Source organism: Schistocerca piceifrons, chromosome 4 (genome assembly GCF_021461385.2).
Source record: "Schistocerca piceifrons isolate TAMUIC-IGC-003096 chromosome 4, iqSchPice1.1, whole genome shotgun sequence".
NCBI classification, from domain to species: Eukaryota; Metazoa; Arthropoda; class Insecta; order Orthoptera; family Acrididae; genus Schistocerca; species Schistocerca piceifrons.
Genome location: NC_060141.1, coordinates 579,272,438 through 579,296,568, shown reverse-complemented (window position 1 = coordinate 579,296,568; position 24,131 = coordinate 579,272,438). Strand labels below are relative to the sequence as shown.

Genomic DNA, 24,131 nt, shown 5'->3' with positions numbered 1-24,131 from the left:
ACTTAACAGCTCAATACTGTTTGTAGAGTGACAGAAACCTAATCGCTATTACATGTGACGTTTGCGGCTGGAATGTTCTGGTGGCTGGTTCTGCATCTGGACTAACCCCAGTGATGCCACCAATGATACTTTTTACCTTACTTATCTGCTTGTATGGTCGCCTTTCCTAGTGTTTCTTAATGTAGTGGAAATGCTATGCAGTGCCATCAACTCTTGCTATGTGACTTCTCTGTTTCCAAAGGGTCGAAGGCTGGAACAGTGCTTTCAAGTATTCAAACTACAAAATTAAGTAAACTACTTTCAATAACTCTTCTGAAATTTGTTGATCCAATATAACAATTACAATGTTTGCTGAATAGAGCTCTTATTCATCTGCACACCACAACACCTGTCTGTAGTGACTCTAAGAAGAGAACGAAATAGAATGACATCTCTATTCAATGTCTATCAACTTTTTCTGAGCATTGTCACTGTTCTCTGCCTTCCAAAATACTGCCAAGCCACGATGCAAAAGCGTGCGCAACACCTTAACAGCAGGTGAAGATGCCTAAATTTCTGTCAGATTTTACTGACCCTCGGTGTTCGTCCATCTCATTCCGACTCTGTACATTTACCAAACCAGCACGCAAGCAGTGGGAAATTTGCTATGTGCTAACTACCTAAACAACATTTTTACATGAGCATCTTTCATCAGACTGCAAGGAAGAAGTGGAAAAACACTTTACACCACACAGTCTTGCCACTAGAGATGCTGCCAGACCCCTCAGACAATAATGTTATCAGTGCTCGATGAAAGAAAGACTTTTGTTGGCAGACAACTGAAGTACAGTTTAAAATTAGTTGTGATTTAAGTGTCAAAAATCTTTGCTGTGACTTTTAACATTCACAAATTGTTGATTAGCAGCTGATGGATTGGCTGAAATTATTACAGACAGTAACTTTCTGCAAAACAATGAAAAACGGAGTGACTATAACATAGTTTGAATTTGAATTTTAGTCAGTAAATTCAATAAATGCAGTCAATTATGAATCCTGCATAATTTTATTTCACTCTGTCTTGATTACCACTTACACCTCTGCCGGAAGTCGGCCAATCTAAATCTCGCTGTTACTAGTTTTCACACTCTCCAAACCCACAACTTTTTTGCAGCTACAGTCTGTCATTGCAATTTTCTCCCCAATTGGACGAGTGTGTGCATGTTGGGGCTTATGGGCGCTCAACGTCGAGGTCATCAAAGCCCTGACACACAGGAACAAATGTGGACAGACCTAAACAAACTGAAGCACACTCGCAAAGAAAGCAGGAAATGAAGGAAAATGCTACATAAGAAAGTAAAAAGTAAGGAAAGGGAAATCGTAGAAGCAAGAAAGCCACAGGAAATTGTCATTGGCTGGCCACTTACATAAAATACGGGAGAGCTTGTCACACAGTGAGCAAATTAAGACCCTCTCCCTAAAATCTTTGTAAAAACATTTGAGATGGCACAGAATGTTAAAACTTTAACCACATTCGTCCGAGTGTTTCCTAAAAGAGATGGCAGGTCCACTGGCAAGTCAGCCGCGACCCACTGGTCAAAAAATAAAATGCAATCCAATAAAACGTGGCGCACAGTGACCTGGACGCCACAAGCACCACAAATTGGAGGGTCCTCTCGCCAGAGCAGGAAGCCATGTGTCATAGGGCTGTGGCCTATCCGAAGCCGAGTGAGGAGAACCTCGTACCGTCAACGGGGCTGAAAGGAAGTACACCACACACGCGTTGTGGGCTTGACTAAACGGAGCTTATTGTCAGTCACTTCCAGCCACTCATCCTACCACCGACGCATGACTCGGGAGCTCCACAGCGAGATGGGTGCGTGCAGGGAGGGGGGGATAGCACACTGAAATACTTGTGGACCGAGACACGCCTCCTTGGCTGCGAGATCTGCCCTTTCATTCCCAGCAATGCCGACATGCCCTGGAACCCAGCAGAAAGCCACCACCTTCCCAAGTCGCTGTAGTTGGAGGAGGGCATCCTGGATGGTCTGGACTATTTTATCTGTTGGGTACAAACGGTGCAATGAGTGAAGGGCACTTAGTGAATTGGAACAGAGAAGAAATTTAGGACAGGAAGAATGTCTCATCTGCTCCAGTGCCCGCAAAATCGCAGACAATTCTGCATCAAAGACAGTAAAAGTCTGAGGCAGTCGAACCTTGAGGACGCGATCCGGAAAAAAAACAGAGCAACCAACAGAATCCTCTCATTTCGACCCATCCGTAAAAACAGTGGCAGGAGTGCAATCTCTCTTGTACTGCACCAAATCTAAAATCACTCTGGGCCTCTCCAGTAACCAGGGTGGCAGGCAGTTAAAACCCAGGATTTTGGGTTGTACAGACTCCACACCGAGGGACTCACTTGAGGATGTTCAGTGCCTTCAGGGTTCTGGCTTTCAAGTCTCTTAGGTGTGGCAGTCATGACAACCTGAAGTCAAACATTAGGCCCAGAAACCGCACTGTGTCTCTAAAATGTAGGACAGTATCCCCCATATGCGAGGCAGGCAAAGTAAAAAGACGATGAGAACGATTAAAATGAACACAAACACACTTATCGGCAGAAAACCGAAAACCCATCTTTGCAGCCCACTCCCCTACCCGCTGCACTGTTAGCTGCAACTGATGGCTCACAGTTGCAACACTGGAGGATTAATAGAAAAAAGCAAAGCAACACTGGAGGATTAACAGAAAACAGCAAAGTCGTCCACAAATAAGGAGCACTGTACTGGACTCCTCACTGTAGACGTTATACTGTTGATGGCTATGGCAAAGAGGGTAACGCTTAAACACTGCCCTCGGGGACACCATTCTCTTGTTCAAAGCGATCAGTGTGTTACCAAGTCGTGTCCGAAAAAACCGCTGAGACAGGAAAGACCGAATGAAAATGGGGAGGCGGCCATGAAAGCCCCATTGATGCTGTTGTGCAAGAATACAGTGTCCCCAAGTAGTATCATATGCCTTACTGATATCAAAGAAGATACTGATACAGTGATGCTGACGGAGGAAAGCCTGCTGAATAGCCGCCTCTAGGATAATCAGATTGTCGACTGTGGACTGAAATTTTCGGAATCCGCACTGAGAGCGGCTAAGGAGCTGTCTGGTCTCTAACAGCCAGACCAGACAATGGTTAACCATCCGTTCCAGGGTCTTTCCGACACAGATCGACAAGGCGATACTCCAATAACTACTGGGACATGTGCGGTCCTTTCCTGGTTTGAGGAGAGGGATGAGAATTGTCTCCCTCCACGAGGTGGGAAAAACTCCTGTGTGCCATGCGAGATTAAAACATTCGAGGAGGATTTCCTATGACGCTGCTGGCAGATGTCGAAGCATGGAATACCAGATGCAGTCGTGATCTGGTGCAGTGTCAGAAGTCTCAGTAAGTGCCGATTCGAGTTCCCACATGGAGAAAGGGGAGTTGTAGGTCTCAGAACTGTTTGACCAAAAGTCCAAGTTTGCTCTCTCCACAGTCGCACGGTAGCGATGAAACGCTGGATCCTGGTTTGCAGTGGCAGTACTTTGTGCAAAATGCTCTGCCAGCATCTGATCAAAGTCTCTGGGTGTCGTTTGGAGGCACCCCTGGTTCAGGACTGCAGCTATCGGTAAATGGCTGCATTTACCAGAAATCCTCCGGATGGCTTCCCATACCTTTGTGGAACAAGTGGAACGGTTGATGGAGTCTAGGAACTCCTGCCATGACCTCCTTTTGCTCTCTTTAATGACCCAGCGTGCCCTGGCTCTCGTGATTCGAAAGGCGGTAAGACTGACCACTGTTGGGCGGCATTCAAATCGTCAAAGAGCCGCACGCCTGTCTCGGATGGCTGAATGGCGCTCTTCTGTCCACCAAGGTACAAGGTGCCGCTTAAGAGGGCCAAAAGACTTTGGTATGGACAGGTCAGCATCATGATGGATCACGCTGTTGCGGCATTCAAAGACAGCCAACCAACTGAACAGTGGTCAGTTAGCCCTGCCAATCATCCATGATGGCGGCCTCTGCTCCAGCAATACACCATCCAGGAGATGAACGCAGATGGGGAAGTGATCGCTGGAATGAAGGTCATCATCAATGACCTCCCAGTGAACAGAGTCGGTGAGGGCTGGAGAGCAGAAAGGTATGTCAATGGCTGAGAATGACCCAGTAGCAGCAGAGAAATGTCGGAGTACCAGTGTTGAGGATGCACAACACTTGAGATGTCAAGAGGCTCTCCAAAACTCGACCTCGAGTGCAAAGAGAAGTTGAGCGCCACAGGACATGATGGGCATTGAAGTCGCCCAGGAGGAGAAATGGGCAGGGGAGTTGTTCGATAAGATCTGTGAGAGCCTCTAAGTTCAGTGCATCCAAAGGTGGTAAATAATGGGAGCAAACAGGAAGCCTCCGACGTGAATGAATTTCAACTGCAACTGCTTGCAGGTCAGTATCCAGGGGGAGAGCAGAGGAGTGGTGGCCATTATTGACAAACACGGCGACTCCACCTTTGGCCCTTTCCCCAGTCAGGTCATCCTTGCAATATAACGTATAGCCCCTTAGTACAGGAGCATCAGATGGTTTTAAATGTGTGTCCTGTAAACACAAGCACAGGGGGCATTGCTGTGCTAGGAGTTTCAGTTCCTCCACATGTGTCTGGAATCCATTCATGTTCCACTGTATAATGGGGGCCATCTATCAGGAAGGGAGTACCTTCATCCTCACTTTCTGTCGGGGAGGAGAGCCCACAACAGGCGGAGGCTCAGTTTTGGGGCGAGATGATTGCCCCAGTCTGACACCAACCTCCATCGCCTCTGTAGAGGAGTCGAGAGAGACGTCAGAGAGAATGACATCAACATCAGCAGACTGTAAACCTTCAGTTTCCTTCAGCAGGCGAGTCTTTACCTTTGGCTTTGGCTTAAATTTTTTGGTCTGAGGTGGCATTGGAGCCAAAACCTCAGAAGCGGTAGGGGGTGTAGCAGCACTGGGCAGTGCACAAGACTTGACCTGGGGAGGGCAGGAAGGTCCATGTCAGCTACCACAGCCTGGTCCGGGGGGGGAGCAGCAGGCTTCACAAGAACTGCAGCAGCACACGTACATTGACAAACGCAGGTGCTAGTGCTGACAGTAGCAACCTCCGTTTGTATAGCGGCATCAGTTTTCAAGACTGGCTGTTTCAGAACAGAAGAAAAGGAGGCAGCAAACGTGGGCGGCTGCATGGACTTGTATAGTTTCTTCGCCTCACCATACGGGATTCGCTTTGTGGTTTTAAGTTCCTGGAGCTTCTGTTCCTCAAAGAAAACTCTGCATTCCCTGCTCCATACGGGGTGATCCCCAGAGCAGCTGACACACTTGGGAGGAGAGGAGCAACCAACTCGTGGGCGGCTTTACCACATTTCCCGCAAGTGACTTCCCCTCTACAGACAAGAGTAGTGTGCCCAAAGTGTTGGCATTTAAAACACTGCAAGGGGTTGGGGCAATAAGGCTGTACACTGAGACGTAGGAAACCTGCCTTCACATGCTCTGGCAATTTGGTGCTGTTAGAAGTAAAAATAAACAAATCGGACTTCACGAGAGCAACATCCACCCATTTCATAATGTGTTGCACGTCGACAATTCCTTCCTGGGACCATCCAGCCTCAGTTCGTCTTGTGGAATGTCAACGATATCCCCGCTAGTCACAACACCCTTGCTGTAGTTCAAGGTGTTGTGAAATTCACTCTCTATCGCTAACTCCCCAAGGAACTGTGCCTTCTGACGGTTCTTGACTTGCTGGAAGCTAGATGTTTCAACCAACAAGACTCCATTTCACAAGCGCTTTACACATTTTAAGGTGACAGCAATGCCTTCTAAGCCTTTCTGTATATAAAATGGTGAAACTTTATTGAAACTCCCCTTTTTTCCTTTTAATTATAAGAAACACATTCTGCGAAGCAGTCTGCATTCTGTATAGCGGCATCAGTTTTCAAGAGTGGCTGTTTCAGAACAGAAGAAAAGGAGGCAGCGAACGTGGGCAGCTGCATGGACTTGTATAGTTTCTTCGCCTCACCATATGGGACTGAATCAGGAGGACTGGCTACATGAGCCCTCTTGTTGGATTGGGTGTTAGAACCTACCAACGGCCCACCCTTTCCGTTGGGAGGAGAAGAATGAAAGTTCGAGGTTTCATCTCTGTCCCACGAGCAGCTAGGGAACTAGAAGTCCACCAAGACAGAGTCCCACGTGCCTATGTAAGCCTTATACAACTGAGGTGCGGCAGGTTCCCCAGAGGTTGCCCGCTAATGACTGTTCCACCTCAACAGCCATGCATCTCATCAGCGTGCAGCACACTTTGAGATTGAAGGGTTGTTTATAGAGGTTTATGCCATCCTCGTGATCCGGGCGGTCAAGCCAAGGTCCCCATTCCCTGAGACACACAACGTTCCAAAGCCGCACTGCTCGGTGGTCGCTGAAGTATGCCCAGAGCTTACGGCGACAGGGGACTGGCAGCGCTTACTAGTCCCCAGCTCAGGAACCCCGGGGTTGCCAAGCCCGTACCTGGCAAATGAATGCTGAGTCCCTGGGGGCCCAACTGGATAAGGCACTTCTTTTCATCCGTCTTCCAACGTGGTGCAGAAGGAGGTCCCCCCGCCCCCCCCCCCCCACTTCCCCATCCCCCTTTACTTGTTACTTAATCCTATCTCCCCTTTTCCTTTTCCATTAAATGTTGTCGTTTGCGTTTGGAGGATTTTACATTCTCACTTTCTGCCAAAGGCACTAGTTCTAGTCTCCTACAATTTTTCTGTTTCTCCTACAGGCCCATGGGAGAGTACAACTCTTTTCTATCCCACTGCCATCACCAAATGTAACAGTCTCTGCAAAATACTCTGAGCCTAGCCAAATACAGTAGAATCTGTATTTATATACATGTTTATTCTTGGTTGTGGATAACTATATATTAATTAAGAACAAAGATGTTCAAACCACATAAAACTTGAACAATCTTTAGCAAAATGTTAATCACAAGAAAATCTCATTGGTACCATTGTTTTGAAGTTCAAGACCATCAATATTATACCTCTGAAGCAGCAGAAGAGGCAACAGCAGAAGCACGAGTCATTTTGGATTGAGAGTAATCAATGATGGTTGGAATAATGGGCTCCACACGTTTCTTTTCCTCTTCATCCGGTATTAGCTGCAAGAAATATTAATGTTTGTACATTGTCACCGCAATGTCCATTATCTTAGAAATGCAGTTTACTTTATCAACTGAGTAAACTGTTAAAATTACGAGGCCAGTACTCAGTTTCACAAGGCAAAATTCATAGTACTGCTGAAAAACAAACTATACTTTCCATTTTCAGGGAAGGAGGAAGCAGGGATTGGGTGTGGAAGGTTGGAAGGGGATGATAGAGGTATGTCACTCGGGCACTAAGTTGAGACGAAGCCAATTGCTGTCTAAAGTTTTGCCTTCCTGAATGCAGTTGTAACTATATGAGTTGTTACCAACTCTAAGTCATTAATGTATGCAATTAATACTACCATGGACACAATTTTGGCATAATCTGAAAGGAAGAAGTGTAATCTAGTTTGAGTATTAATTAAGATGGATTTTGAAACAACTGCTTCAGTAGACCTTTTCTCATTTAAGAATTCATGCTACATGTATCATGCATCATACCATATTTCTCAAGCATGAGGCACTCTAGCTACATTTATTGCTCTTTAATATGCTTAATGGTATCAAGTTAAAGGCTGAAGAAATTTGCATATACCTTCCATATAAATAATGATAATGTTTATGGCTCAAAAGTTACAATACCTGACGTGACGAGCTTGACCTTGACCTAATTTTTGAGTAATCAATGATGGAGGGAACTATAGGATCCGGTGATTTCTTGTCATCTTTCTCAGGCATTATCTGCAATACAGATGTATCCATTTATAGAAATGGAAGTGCTTACATATAAAACGAAAAAGCAAAAGATATTCTCTCTCTCTCTCTCTCTCTCTCTCTCTCTCTCTCTCCCTCCCCTCCCCAAGTTGAGTGTAGTGCTATCACCTGAGCTTGAGTGCGGCGTGGTTGTTGCTGAGTAATGGGTGGTGGAATATGCTGTCCTGGTGCCAATTCAATACCTAAATCTTTACAGCAGTGATCTGAAATTATGAAGCTCCACCTTCGAACAAGAGAGAGACTGCAGTACTGGCTGGCATCAGTACCATCATGCATCTGAAATTAAAAATAAAGAGTAGTAGTAGTAGTAGTAGTAATAATAATAATAATAATAATAATAATAATAATAATAATAATAATAATTAGTAGTAGTAATCTCAATAATACAAGGTGTACAACTTGTGTGTACCTCGAGCCCATTCTAGCCCCCAGGCCCACAGGCAAAGAACAGGAATGAGCTGAGCTCCTGGGCAGTTGTTTTTATAAACAAAAAATTTTCTAGAAGATGCAGAGATTAAAAATGCAAGTAATTTTGAGAACATTCCAAAACTGATAAGTACTAAATGACAAATAACTGCATGTGTCAGGATTTGAACTGGGTACCTGCAGCACACCATCCAGCGACACTAACCAGTATGTCACACTGAACTGCTGCACACCTTGGAGCATTGCTCCTCCTAGCCAAAAAGCAACTCACTGTTTCAGAAGTTCTCACTGGAGGCAACTACAGCATCCTAGCACTAGATCTTGTCAATGCACCTCTGCATGGCAGTGCTGTCGGATCCTCAGGTTCTGGGCGTTTTGTCACATCCTTCTCATAATGACAAGCATCGAAGGTACCGCTCCCAACAAAATGTTGCAATTGTTCAGCAAGTCTTCAGTCTGCTCAAACAAGATGGCCCCACTGTCTATCTGCACACCAGGACTCTGTTTAGCACTTTGTATGGAAGACGTGGATGATGTCTTTGTGCTTATGACTTCTTGATGAAGGACTGAAATCCTCAACTTTGTGTGCTACTTAACGCCAAGTGACGAAAAACATGATATGGCCCGAAATAACGCTTTCATACCTTTCATTGAAGTTCCATTTTCCACATAGGCAGAAAAATTGATTTCAACTCTCTCTGATAGTACTCCAATGGTTGGTGCTTGGCATTATAGTGCGCTCAGTCTTTCTCCTGGGTGCCTGAGGCCCATATGCGAGCCAAACCTCTTGCTTTTTCAGTCCTGGTGATGAACTGTTTTACGTAATCTGCTCCAGTACTGTTTGACCATTGTCACTTCACCCTAGCGTGGTGGATCAGAAAGAACAGTGTGAAGCCTTCTGTTCTTGCTCTGCCGTGTTGAATGCAAATGTCATGTCTGGCAATACTGTAACCCAATCTGTCCAATCGACATCAACATACATAACTGCACAGCTGCAACTGTCTTATTAAAGCATTCTGTGAGAACACTCATCTCTTGGAAGTGACAGTTGTAATCCTATGTGTGATGCCACAACATGAAATCACCTTGTTATACCAGTCTCGGCTGAAAACTTTTCCATGATAATTTCAATCACACAGGGTGCTCCACACTTCGAAGCTTTGTCTCTCCTACAAAGAGCCTTGCAACTTGTGGAGCTTTGGCATTCGGTACTAATTTGGTAACAACATAGCAGGAAAGGTAGTCAGTGCACACTATCATCCATCATTTCCCATTTTTTCACTTTGGTAATCTCACCCAGGGGTCAACTTCAATTTGGTGTAATGGTGCTGCTGCAGCATAATTGGTACCATATACCCTGGACACAATTACAGCACGATTCCATCAGTGGGAATCCTTACATTGTCTAACAGATTGGTAGATTCCTGGCCAGTAGTAACTAGGTCCGATTCCGTATTGGATCTTCACAAATCTCAGGTGATCAGACATACCATAGTGCAAATATTTCAGACCATAGTGCAAATATTTCAGGACAACTGGTCACACATAATGAGAAACACCGATTTCCACCCCAAAGGAAAATATCTATGCACAAAACATACAACAACTACTACTGTGATATCATTGACCAGTCTAGTGTGAAAGTTGAAGACAGCAAAACGAAAGCTGAAGTTTTAAATTCTGTGTTTGAGAAATCGTTCACGCAGGAGAATCGTACAAACACAATGTTGTTTGAATAGCACACAGACTCCCATATGGCCAACACGTTAAAGACTATTCCTGGTTTAGGGAAACAACTGAAGTCGCCAGGTGTGGATGGAATCCCAATAAGTACCCTACGCCAACAGCCCCTTATTTAGCTTGCATTTATCGTGAATCTCTCTCTCTCAGTGCAAAGTCGCAAGCGATTGGGAAGAAGTGCAGGTGACTCACGTATATAAGAAGAATAAAAGAACAGACCCACAACATTACAGATGATTGAGTTCGAATATAATAAATTATGTCCACGAATGAGGATGGTTTTAGAAAGAATCGCTCTTGTGAAATCCAGCGTGCCCTTTTCTCACAAGATACATTGCAAACTATGGATGAAGGACAACATGAAGATTCCATATCTCTAAATTTCCAACAACTATTTGACACAGTGCTCCATTGCACACTGTTAATGAAGGTAAGTGTCATACAGAATAGGTTGCCAGATATGTGAGCGGCTTGAAGACTTCTAAAGTAGTAGAAACTAGTACGGTGTCCTTGATTGAGAGTGTTAGAGACATGGGTACCGTCAGGAGTGCCCCAGGGAAGTGTCATAGGACTGATTATTTTCTTTATACATAAATAATATGGCAGTCATGGGAGGCAGCAATCTCAGTTTTTAGATGCTGATGCTGTGTTGTACAGCAAGGTGTCAAAGATGAGTGACTGTATGACGACACAGGGTGATTTTGAAAAAATTATAGTTGGTGTGATGAATGGCAGCTATCTCTAAATGTAGAATAACATAAATTAAAGCTGATGAATAGGAAAAACAAACCTTTAATGTTCAGATACAGCATTAGTAGTGTCCTGCCTGACACAGTCACAAAGTTTAAATATCTGAGTGTAACATTGCAAAGTGACACGAAATGGAGCACCATTGTGAGGAGTGTGGTAGAGAAGGTGAATGGTTGATTTATTGGGAGAACTTTAGGAAATTGTGGTTCATCTGTAAAGGAGACTGCATGTAGAATGCTACTGCAACGTATTCTTGAGTGCTTGGGATCCGCACCAGGTGGATTAAAGGAAGACATCTGAGCAATTCAGAGGCAGGCTGCTAGGTTTGTTATCGGTAGCTTCAAACAACACTCAAGTGTTACAGTGATGCTTCGGGAACTCAAATGGGAATCTCTGGAGGGAAGATGATGTTCTTTTCAAAGAACACTACTGAGGAAATTTTGAGAAGCTGCATTTAAGGCTGGCTGACTTAATGATTCTACTGCTGCCCACAAACATTCTGTGAAAGGATCACAAAGATAAGATAATGAAATTTAGGGCTCATATGGAGACATACAATCATTTTTCCCCTCGCTCGATCTGCATATGGAACAGGAAAGGGAATGACTAGTAATGGTATACAGTACCCACTGCCGCGCACCATGCATGGTTTGCATAGTAGTATGTAGATGTAGATCACAATTCATCTTATACAATGTTTGATTCATTTGGAGTTCTGTGGTTCGTTCCTCATTCTTCAAGGCTTCTATGGTTTCCAGCAATGCTGGATCTTCCCTCTGTTCAGCAGCAATGACAGATTTCATACACACTGCTGTGTGCCTCCCAAGATTTCTTGAAACACAGTCAGTACCCCTGTAAACACAAGGATACTGTCTGTGTTTAAAGGAATCCTTTGCTTTTCTATATCACTGACGTATTCTTGAAGCCTAAGTGCCCATCTCTTCAGCAACCCATTGGATCCCTCAGGCTTGTCATTCAACAGAGAGAGAGAGAGAGAGAGAGAAAGAGAGAGAGAGAGAGAGAGAGAGAAAGGTGGTCAGACACACTGTAAATGGTTTGCCAAACAAATACAACTGGAACTTGTCCATGGACCAAACAACTGCAAGATACTCTCTCTCAGCTGTAGAGTAGTTCTCTTGGACTTGAGTGTACTCTGGAAGCTATCAGCTTTTCAGCACCTATCCCACAACTGCTAGCATCATTGTGAAGTTCAGTCTGGGCATTCTAATCAAACACTAGTAGGACTGGAAAAGATGTCAGTGTCTAGTTAAGGACAAGGAAGGATCGTTCTTGTCCCTTGTTCCACGAAAATTTTGCGATCTCCCTGCCAAAGTTCGGTGGTCATGTTTGATGTAAAAATTCTTTATGAATCATTAGTAGCACGAGTACATTCCGAGAAAACTTATCACATCACAAATGTGAAGAGGAAAACCTGAGAACTTATTTTCACTGGATCACGACAGACTCTGTCACTGTTCACTAGATGCCTTGAGATTTTTATTTCTTGAGCAGTGAAGAGGCAGTTTTATGGATTCTGGGAAAGTCCTGCTTGTCTGAACACATTTGAACATGGTTGTCAGGTGACTGATGTTCTCGGAATGTCCTTGAAAAAACAATGTCATTCAAACATGTCACCCAGTTAAGGAGTCAAATCAGATTGTCCTTATGCTAAAAGGTGGCTGGAGCATTACGTAGTGCAAATGGCATAACTTTGAACACATAGAGGCCATCAGGAGTTTGGTAGATGACTGCAGAGTTGATGCTAAAGAGTGTGACAAGTTCTGTTTAGGTATGACGAATTCCTCTCTGTATATGATCTTTTACCTGACTGACATGTTTGACAACTTTTACATTACAAATATCTTGTGGTCTCTGTTCTTGATTTAATTTGCTGTAGTGGTCATGCTATGCACTGCCACTAGACTGTGACTTATCTTATTAACAATAGATTACTTCACTTTTTGCAGAAGTGTATGCTGAAAGAGCTCCAATCTATTCAAGAAAAACAAATGATGCAGTCCTTTAGGATAACTCTTCTGTATTATAAGTGAAATGTTTCCACTGTACAACATTATTTAGAATTGTGGGTGAAACAGATCTCTCTCAACTTTTAGCTCACAACAAATCACAACATGTACTGATTTACCAACATGAAATTCCAGACTGACAGTTGTGGTGTGTATTCTTCAACTGTTCTGGTGCTGAAATTAATGCACATGATGTTTGCTCTGTTATCTTCCAAGGTACTGCCATATCATGACACCAAATCGTAAGCCTAGACAGTACAATTAGTGTCTAGAAAAGCAACTGGTATCCCTGTAAGGCAACGGAAATGGCTATGGCATGTTGGGATATCATTCCAAACGTCTACTATAATAGTCTGGGCAGTTGACAGGTGTGAACAGAGCAGTTGTGATAGTCGACAACTGGCGAGTACTAGGCATTGAAAACTCTTCTCCTTTCTTTGCAGCAGTGTACAACGTGTCCTTGGCATCCACAATAAAAATGTACCAGCAGGTTGTCCTTGGCCTGCCAAATGTGTATTGTTCTGTGGGGCATTGACTGGTGGCACAAACTAGTGCTGCAGTTCAACACACCTCTTCTTCAATATTCTATTATCTCACGTTGTATGGCATCGCATGATTGGCTGCCACTTCTCACTCAGTCTGACAGTTCTGACTGCCATAAAATACCTTATCTCTTCTCAAACAACCTGGTGCACGAGAGAAATGGGGTCATGGTGGTCTACCATGAAGGCTAGAGGGAGCATACACTGGAGTGTAATACTCTTTCACAGGACTCTTTTCGTTGCTTTTCCTCAAAGTGCAGGCACCACTACAATTCCTCTATTAGGACACTGTGTGCCAGAAAAGCCTAGTACACATTTTCTGTAACTTCTCTCAACAGCAAAATTTTGTCGATGGCCATCATATTTGGATTCACAATGGAGCATTGTGGTCAACATTCAGTATGTAGACACTGTAATGCGTGGCTCTGTTCTTCAATTGTCGTTCCAGTAAGCGAACTTGCTGCTGAATGATGCCAAACGTCTACCTCATGTTGGCCTGAAATTTATCCCAGCTACTGTGTTTTATCTTCGTTGTTCTCTAACCACTGCTGGTCTGTGTCAACGTAAAAGTACATATTTGCCATCCCACAATCTCACCTTTTGAATTTCATGACTTGGTCGAATCGTTTCAGCCATTTACTTTGACCTGAGCACACTCACTGATGCCTGCCTTCGAGCTAAATTACTGCTGGCTTGGGATCCACTGGTCCCCTGAATATATGGACCACAGGACCACTGTACTGTTTGTACTCTAGTGCCTATACGTGACAGCTTTTGCGTTGCCTAATAGTAACTTCTGTGTAGCACGTGTTTTGAAGGACCTGCCATCTCTACCACAAAATGTCATGTCATAAACGCAATCAAGTCCAAATCTGAAAGTAGGGCCATACATTAAATACAACACTAAGCACTTGAAGCAGATTTATAACACACACAAATATAGAGCCAGAATAGAACTGAACTTCTGTGTGGGGAATACAACCATTTACACTACATTGAATTTGTCACTATATACAAACACTACAAACATACTAAATTTCAAGAACCTTCCTGAACTGATCTGTATTACTAAAAAGCTATCCCGGAATCCAGTGCCAGTTGCAGCATAGGGACAGCAAAGATTTGTTTAATGTTTTGCATAATTATATACCAAATTTAAAAATTTAGGATGCTGTCAATCGACTCATTGAGAATTATAACCTTACATTAAAAGTTTAACACAATACGACAACTATTACTATTAGAAATGTGTATTTGTCTTAAAGTGGCATAACTGACAGCATACAAATACACTAACTTCAACCATCCAGTATTTGATATCTAGAGCACTTAGCAACTTCCAACAATATTTACTCATATAATTTCCAATCTTCACAAAACTTTTTCTTGCTTACACCCCTCCACAAAAAGAGGAAAGGAAAAAAATTATAGCTTATCGTATTTTGTTTTCCATACAGCATAACTTGAGAATCAGGCATAACATTTTAACTTGTTACTTCTTTACAACACATTTTGCATACAGTATATACATATGGCAATGTACATGCAAAATTTTATTGTTGCACAACACAGTTCAGGCAGTACGTCGTCATTTATATTAACATGAGTGAAAAAATACCTTTTGCTTAAAATTAAACACAAGTTACCCAGTATGTATTCATCCATTGTTCTATAATGAGAACACTTAGTGACCAACAAATTTTAAACAATTTTCAACCCTTACTTAACTTTACCCACTCACATGCATAAAGGCAAATATTTGACACATAAACTTATTTGTAAAGTATCCTCACGTCTGAAGCTGTTTTATACAGAAGCGTTCAGTTATTTTTAGTCTGGGTTGGGAGTTTACTGGTAAATACTAAATGATAAGTAACATGTTGTCAAGTTGACCCAGCAACCCGCAGAATCCCAGCCAGCGATGCCAACTGTGATACCATGCTGCATATAGCACAGCTCTGGGCAATATTACTTATCCTCGGAAGTTTTTCATACTTAACACATGCATGCACACTGACACAAAGCAGCAAACAAAGCTTCTCGTAGGCTGATGCTGCTGCTGCCTCTGAGGAGAGAGTAACAATCTTGCCTGTTACTGATACTTCTGAAATTTTGTTCAGTTGAGTAATGAAAAAAAGGAATCAGGACACGAGAGGTTTGGGAAATACTATGTTCAGGTGGATAAATGAGGATGTCTACATAGATTGGGTGAGCAGTAGAATACCTCTTTGGGGTAGGTGGAAAGATTGTGAGTTGGGTGTTCTTCATTTCAGGGCACTATGATAGTTGAAACCCTGTTCAGGTGTTCCTCTCCAGGAAAATATTGAGTGATGAGAGGAGGTGTTCCTTTGCAACAGTTTCTGAGGGTGGTTGGAAGATCAGCGGTGCATGTGCATATGGCATGGAAAACCTCTCTGCAAACTAGGTTTAGGGGAGGCCTCTTTGTGAAGACCTTAGTATAGCTACAGCATATTGTCAATAAACAGGTGCACTGTCCATGGGTGGCCAGACTATGTATGGAAGTGCTCTTTGGTGTGGAAGGGATGACATTATCAAAATCCATGTATTCTTGACAGTCAGTGGACCTGTTTGGACTGAGATTTGGTTGGAGCCAGAGAGGGTGAGGTCCATTCTCAAACAACAACAATCACTTCTGAAACACCCAGTTGAGTATTGTGTGTAAAGAAGTCCAGCTGTATGCTCTTAAAGTTTTGGATTCACCAATATTTTATTTAATGAACGATCAACATCCAAGAGCAGTTTCGCTGAACTTATTCTATGAGGGCATGCTGAAAACTAATTCCACAGAATTTTTTATGCAAAAGCTCAAAGTATTTTACATAAAACAAGTGTCCTTAACATTCTACATCTTTATGCTTCAGGTTTACATATTTGCAGCCCTCGGCTCTTAGAGGTCTCAAAATTGTAGCATGTTACATGGCAGTGCGCAATGTAATTATGTTTGTGCATGAGAAACAGCGTGCTGTAACAGTTTTGAATTCTAAGAGTTCATCCACACATGGAGTGTGGCAATGCTGGCCCACAAAAAGCACTGTGACATCTGCCACACTTTGACACCTTGGAATCACTGTCACTGATCATTCTTCATACAGTCCCAATTTGGCTCCATCCAAATTTCATGTGTTTCCCAAACTTAAAAAAAAAAATCCCAGGACTCCACTTTGATAGTGATGAAGTGGTGCAAGCAGAGGTGAGATTGTGGCTCCATCAACAAGGACCAACATTCTGTAATGACAGTATCAACAAACTGATCTCTCATTGGGAGAAATCTGTTTGTCTCCAGGGTAACTGCTGAGAAATAAATATGTAGACATGAAGAATAAAAATGTAAAATGTTAATAAAGTCCGTTATCTTTAGAAAGCTTTAACAATTTTCCTGTAAAAAAAAAAAAAGGAGGCATTACTTCTCAACACACCCTTCTGGTACTGACATGATCAACAGCTGCATGTATAAAGTTTGCCATTGGACATCAATAATTACTAATCTCTGCTTCACTACTGAAATGAGTAACTTCATTAATCTGAAGCCAAAAAGAAAACTTGTGCAACTGGGCATAGCTGACATCTGTCACAAATTTTACAGACAGATGCCTACAATATGGTGTGTGGCAATATTTAAACACAATGTCAAAGCAGCATTATATGTATTTTGTATCTTACCTCACAGCAAATGCCTGGTGTGAAACTATACAAGTTTTTCTCAAGCTCTCTGGCTGCCAAGCTCTCAACAGGAAATGCTTTGCTAGACCTGTTTGCGAAATCTCCTGCTTTGTTTCTTAGTTCAAAGAAGAGTTTTGGTAATGGATAAACTCTGAAATTCTCTGGTACTTGAACTTTGGGATATTCTTGCATAGCTATAAAAGAAAAGGTGTTGTCAGAATCAAACATGAAGCATGATTATCATTACTCCAAATGAAGATAAAAAATTGGGGTAAATCTTTTCTTAAAACTTTTGTAACACAATATGTTTTATACATGTAAATACGTTATGAAAATATCCATTACTAGTAAGTAGTTCCCTGAAAATGTTTTAAATGCTTTGCTGATAACAGAGAATCAGGAGAAATAAATGGCAAAAATGAAGCAGTCATTAGACTGTAGGCCATGCTAGGGTAACAAGACTTGGGCAAGTATTTTTTTGAGTTTCAGTCTGGCAATGCTTTATAACTTGCTTCTAATCAACATACCATTATACTCTAGGAGAGAGTGGAAGTAAAACATGAGGTTGGGGAGCTTTTGTTATTTCAGAGTTTATGAATGTATAACTCCCTGATTCAGCTACCTACTTACAGTTGCTCTTCTTCTGTCCCTAATAATAAAGTTTTGGCTTTCATTTTTGTCATTTATAAAAGGAAAGAGGGAGAGAAAAATAAAAAGGCACACCTCACATAAACTCTAAGAAACTGAGCTTTTAGTAATTTATGATCAACTGAAGTTACCAAACTGATGTAATCTTATAGCCTATTGCTAGAGGCACCTGTTTTTCGTAAAGCGCAAAATCGCAAAATTTTACACATTTTTCTGAAAACGCGAAACTATTTACTTTTAAGCCAAATCGAAAAATAATTGACAAAACTTTGCAAAATCTCGTCATTTGAACTTAACTGCAGATATTCGATTGGAGTTCTGGTAATACAATCCGGATATCGATTGTACACCATTTCGATATATATAATATATCAAGTATTCCAAAAACGTTCTACTATGTTCTGACAGTGTATTCAGTATTTTGTGTTGGAAATCATTGTGGATTGTCGGCGCATTGATTGTGGTAGTTTGTGTTTTGTTTTCGTGCTACAGATGATTAATATGATAGTGACAGTTTTCGACCGAGAAAAGGAATTTTCGTCAGAAGGATTTTACGCTTTCGACAAAAGTAGGAAGATACTTATGTGCAAATACTGCAATGTGTGTGTTGAGTGGCAGAGGAAGGACACGTGCCTGAAACATTAATAACAGTTCTTCCCATAAGAAGAACAAGGAGGTGCTAACAACTACAGGTATAAAAACACAAGCTACACTCACGGAAGTCACTGCAGCAGCAAAACGAGCAAAAAATGATAAAGAAGAATTCATTTTATTGACTACTCGAGCTTCCATTGAGGCTAACACTCCGATGGAAAAAGTTGATCATCCGAAGCTGAGAGAATGGATGAACAAATACATACCAGGTTTGTGTAATAATTAATTTACCGTCTGCTAATCGCAACAAAGATTAGGTAATCTCCATAGCCAATAATTTTTGTTGGTCAGAATAGGCCTATATTAAAAATAATTTTTCATCAGGCACCCTCTTAAAAAAGTCTTATAATTAGGTTATGTGGTAATTTAATTCATTACATAGTACTCTAATAGCAGTTCTATTGACATTTTTAAGGTGCTGGAGGCTTACCCTCAGCTGGAAGACTATGGGAAGGTTACATACCTCGAATCATCAAAGAAGAAGAGGAAAGATTAAAAGGAGCCGTGAAAGACGAAAGAGTTTCAATTCTTTGTGATGAAACGACAGACAGAAAAGGGCAGTGTGTGTTTGTGGTTCTGATAAAAGTACTTAGTTGTGGTGATGGTGCAGTTTAGAAATTATTTGTCGGGGGAGTGAAAGTTATTGCAAATGCTACAGAATGTGTGCAAGCAATTATGAGTGTAAAACAGAAACTTGAAATTCAGTACAGAAATTTAGTTTCTACAACTTCAGATTCAGCCCATTATATGGGCAAGTGTATAAATGCTGTTAGGGTTTTAGTTTCAGAAGGGTCAGTACACACACAATGCTGGGTTCATAAATTAAATTTGGTTGGCAATGTGTGGGCTGTGGAACTTTGTGATTTGAACCATTGTGTTTTGCACACAAAACACATCTTCCTTAATACCCGAAAGAGAAAGCATACATTCAGTTTTTAGCTCATAAATGTGTAGGTGTATCCACCAAAGCCAAAAGGCTATGTCGCCGAATCCAGAGTGGTGGTTCACCAGCCTCTGTACGCAGACTCTGAACTGCTCTGATCCAAACGGCTCCAGGCGATATCCGAATGCCCTCATAGTGGACAGCATCTAATGTCCGGAGGTAGGAAGGACGGGCCGATCCATAGACCACACTGCCATAGTCTAAGCAAGATTGAACAAATGCCCTTTAACACTGCAAGAGGCGGGACTGGTCAGCTCCCCATGTTTTTCCAACAAGGCATTTCAAAATACTCAACGACCGGAAGCCCGTTGTTCGTAGGTCTTTCAGGTGTGGTAGCCAAGTTAATTTCAAGTCAAATAATAAACCCAAAAATTGCACAGTGTTTTGAAAACTTAAAATATGGTCCCCCATTGCAAGCACTGGTTGGTTTAAACTTTGACGAGCACAGTTAAAATTGATACACGGTCTTATCAGGTGAGAAACGGAAACCAGTTGTCTGGGCCCAGGTTTCCAGCCTCATAATGGTCAGCTGTAGCTGCCTCGTCATCATCGTAAGATCAGAGGCAGAGTAGAAGATTGCAAAGTCATCTACAAAGTGCATTCGACAGGGCTCCTGCCTGTGGAGGAAATGTCATTGATAGCGATGGCAAACAATGTGACACAGAGGACATTGCCCTGGGGCAAACCATTCCCCTGATCATAGCAATCAGACATGGCATTGCCAATGAGATAATGAAAACGCCAGTCCTCAAGAAAGGATTGGATCAGAAGCGGCAGGTGTCAACGTAGTTCCCATTCATGAAGTTGGCGAAGGATGTTGTACTGCCAAGTAGTGTCATATGTTTTTTCGAGGTCAAAAAACACACAAACCATATGGTTTCGGCCTAAGGAGGACTCCTGTATCACCGTCTCCAAAAAAAATGGCTCTGAGCACTATGGGACTTAACATCTATGGTCATCAGTCCCCTAGAACTTAGAACTACTTAAACCTAACTAACCTAAGGACAGCACACAACACCCAGCCATCACGAGGCAGAGAAAATCCCTGACCCCGCCGGGAATCGAACCCGGGAACCCGGGCGTGGGAAGCGAGAACGCTACCGCACGACCACGAGATGCGGGCTCACCGTCTCCAGTAGAATCAAGTTGTCAAGAGTGGAACAATAGTGCCTGAAACCGCACTGCACACGGCTCGGACGCCCTTGGGAATCAAGCAGCCAGACGAGGCAGCAGTTGACCATGTGTTCAAGACTCTTACCCATACAACTGGTAAGGGCAGCACTCTGGTAACTGTTGGGGTGCTGCAGTCCTTTCCTGGTTTCCTGAATGGAATTAATATTGCCTCCTTCCAAGGCATGGAGTACTGTCCATCAAACCAGATCTGATTGAAACAAGAGAGGAGCTGTCCTTTCGCTTTAGGGCCCAAATGACTAAGCATGGTATACTGCATTTAATCAGGACCTGGAGCAGTGTCTCTGGCTGCGGACAAAGCTGATTCTTTTTATTCCATATGGAGAATGGAAAGTTGTAGATTTCCTCATTGCGTGAGAAGAAATTGAGCTTCCTCATCTCCACAGTCCAACGCAATGCCTAAACAGCAGAAGCTTGTCTGGATGATGTAGTAACAGAAAAGAAGTGTTCAGCTAAAATGTGAGTCATGTCTTCTGGTGTATCCATCAAGATGCCATTGTTTGACAAGGCCGTAAGGGGATGTGTAATACCCTTGCCTGACATCCGTCTTATTGATTCCCAAGCTTGCGCAGCAGAAGTGGATCGATTAATGGAAGTCATGAATTCCCTCAAGGAAGCCCTCTTTCGTTCTTTGATCACTCGCCTTGCATGTGCTCTCGCAGACCTAAAGACATGCAGATTATCTGTAGTTGGACAGTGTTTGAAGCTCCGCAGAGCTGTCCGTCTGGTCCTGATTGCCAATCGACAGTAGTCATTCCACCAAGGTACAGGCCGTCGTCTGAGGTGGTTACTAGATCTGGGAATGGATTCTGCGGCAGCATTTTGGATCTCACGAGTGATATGGGCCATCACCTCCTTTACACAATCCTTTATTTCGAAAATTGCCAGTCGACTGTACTGTAACCAATTTTCCCTTTGTATCATCCATCTGTGTGGTCTACTGTTGGCCACCATCCTAGGTATCATCCATCTGTGTGGTCTACTGTTGGCCACCATCCTAGATCCTAGTCGACAGACGGATCCAGACTTGGAACTGGTCACTAGAATGTAAATCTGTAGCCACTTCCCACTGAGTCTGCAATACCTGGAGAACAAAAACAAAGGTCAATAGCTGAAAAAGACTTTGTAGCTGTGGAAAAGTGAGTCACCTGATCGCGTTCAGAAGGTAGATATTCTCAGAATGGATGAGTCACTTGATCATCCGACCGAGCAAGTAGTAGCCAAGCCACACAGCACAATGTGGGCATTGAAGTCTCCCACATGGAGGAAAGGGAGTGTCTGGAAGAGGTCTGCCAGTGATTCTGCATCCAAAGCATAATTGGTGGGCAGATACAAAGAACACACTGTGATACTAAAGGGTGCGAGAACTTTCACAGCAATAGCTTGCATGGTCGTGGTAAGAGGACAGGAGAGCACCTCCGTAATGTGTGTGTGTGTGTGTGTGTGTGTGTGTGTGTGTGTGTGTGTGTGTGACTAAGATGCGTTTCTTGTAAGCAGATGCAGATAGGTTTATCCTGGACCAGCAGCTGCAATTCTTCCAAATGTGATCAATATCCATTCAAACTCCACTGCTATTGGTTAGCAATGGTTGTTCTTTCCTTTCTCCCTCAGAGGTGGGGATTTACCAGGGAGGGCAGGAGGAAAGTTAGCCGGTTCTGTGCTCTCTGGTTCCTCTGATTGGAAGTCCATATCCTGAAGAGCATAGTCTCCACCAGAAAGGGAGAGAGCTCATTGATCCAAAGGTTCAACTACCACTTTCTTGGACTTTTTGAAGGATGTTTTTCTTTACTGACAGGAGGTTGTTGTCTGGGTTGCGGGGATGGCTTAGTTGGCTTCTGATGTCGAGGAGTTGTATGTGGCCTAGGTGGCAAGCCTACTGCTGACGACTTCCAAATGACATCAGTTGCAAGTGGAGCATTTCCCCCACAGGTACATCGACAAATGCATGTGCTCATACTTAAATCTGTGGTCTGAGTTTGTGTGGAGGCATCACACTTAGCAAATGGTGTCTTAAGGGCTGACAGAAAACTAGTAACAAAAACTGGTGGTTGCATAGCTCTGAAAGCTTTTTTAGCTTCACCATAGGGTATGTGTGTCTTTTACTTTCAACTCTTGAATTTTCCTTTCCTCATTGTGAACCCCAGATTTTCTGCTCCACACTCAGTAATCCGAGGAGGAGTTTACATATTTCAGAGGAAGTGTACAAGAAGTTCCTGACTCGTGAGCTGAGCGTACACAATTACATCCCATAGTGGTATGGCCAAATCTTTGATACTTGTAGCAGTGCATGGGGTTAGGAACAAACGGGCGAACCTTAAGTCAGATATAGCCCACAAGGATATGTTCCAGTAATTCTGGAGTACTAAACGTTGGAATTAATGTTGCCGATTTTTCCAATTGGCCATTGACTTTCCCCATATAATTCTGCACTTCTGTGACGCCCATATTTTTTTCATTCTTCACATAACTTTGCGTGGTCCACCTCCATTATATCGGGGCAGGTACCCACGCCCTTACTAAAGTTAAGGGTGTTATGCAACTCAGTCTCGACTGGGTAGTCACCTAAGGCCTTGCATCCCAGATGCTTAGATATTTGGTTGGAATTAGCAGTTTCAACTTAAAGTGTTCCATTACGAAGTCTCTGACACTTAACAGACACAGCAATACCTTCCAGTGCCTTGTTAATACAGAAAGGGGATATCTTCTCAAAGCTTCCCCCTTTTTCACTTGATTAAAATGAAAGTGTTATGACACACTAATGCCCTGTTACTATGATTCAGAGACTTCTTTTCTGGAGGACTGACCAACCGAGCTCTCTTTGAGGAGTGGGTATAGATGCTGCCAGACAGTAGTAGTAGTAGTAGTAGTAGTAGTAGTAGTAGTAGTAGTAGTAGTTTCATGAGACACTAGGGAAACGATCGTCAACCCGGGCGGAGCACTGCATGCCTGAGCAAGCCTTATACAACTCGGGGGCGGCACGTGCCCCAGAGTTTGCCAGCTAAAGACTGTTTTACCTCAACAGCCATTCACCTCCTCAGCATGTAGCACACTTCGAAGTTGAGGTTTTTTTTTATTTTTTTTATAGAGATGTGTACCTTCCTTTGTCCTGGCAGTGAAGCCAAGACCCCCCATTCTTCGAAACATGCAACATTCCACCGCTGCGCCACACAGTGGTCAACTGAAGTATGACGAGAGCTTACAGTGACAGGACTGGTGGCGCTTACCAGTCCCCAGCTCAGGAACCCCGGGGGTCGTCAAGCCCGTACTCAACAAACGAATGCTGAGCCCTTGAGACACACAAAATTTCTCTCATCATCACAAAGTACATGTCTACATTAACTGACACAGATTGTTCTGCCTCATCTTCATCTTAAAAAAAATTAAGGGCAGATTATGCCAGCAACCCAAAAACTACACCAAACCATCACTTACTGTGGATCCATTTCCCTCTCCTGAACCATGCAAGGGTTTTCTCATTCCCCAGGACCATGCAAGGGTTTTCTCATTCCCCAAAGACACAGAATGAAGAAATACGAGAAATTCAAACTGAGGCAACAATCTCAATGTTTATGTAAACCAAAATTGCACACAACAATAA

The 24,131-nt window shown here is 42.9% G+C and overlaps 1 protein-coding gene across 2 annotated transcripts in view; it reads right to left on the bottom strand.

The window, feature by feature from the left end:
* The window catches only part of LOC124795475 (protein maelstrom homolog), a 128,560-nt gene that overhangs the window by 42,126 nt on the left and 62,303 nt on the right, over positions 1-24,131 (bottom strand). For both annotated transcript variants that reach the window (XM_047259512.1, XM_047259511.1), the window contains exons 7-10: positions 17,098-17,291; positions 8,040-8,207; positions 7,800-7,898; positions 7,056-7,172 (exon numbers count right to left, since the gene is read on the bottom strand). In XM_047259512.1, coding sequence (XP_047115468.1) covers positions 7,056-7,172; positions 7,800-7,898; positions 8,040-8,207; positions 17,098-17,291 — 578 coding nt within the window. The remainder of the gene's footprint in view (positions 1-7,055; positions 7,173-7,799; positions 7,899-8,039; positions 8,208-17,097; positions 17,292-24,131) is intronic.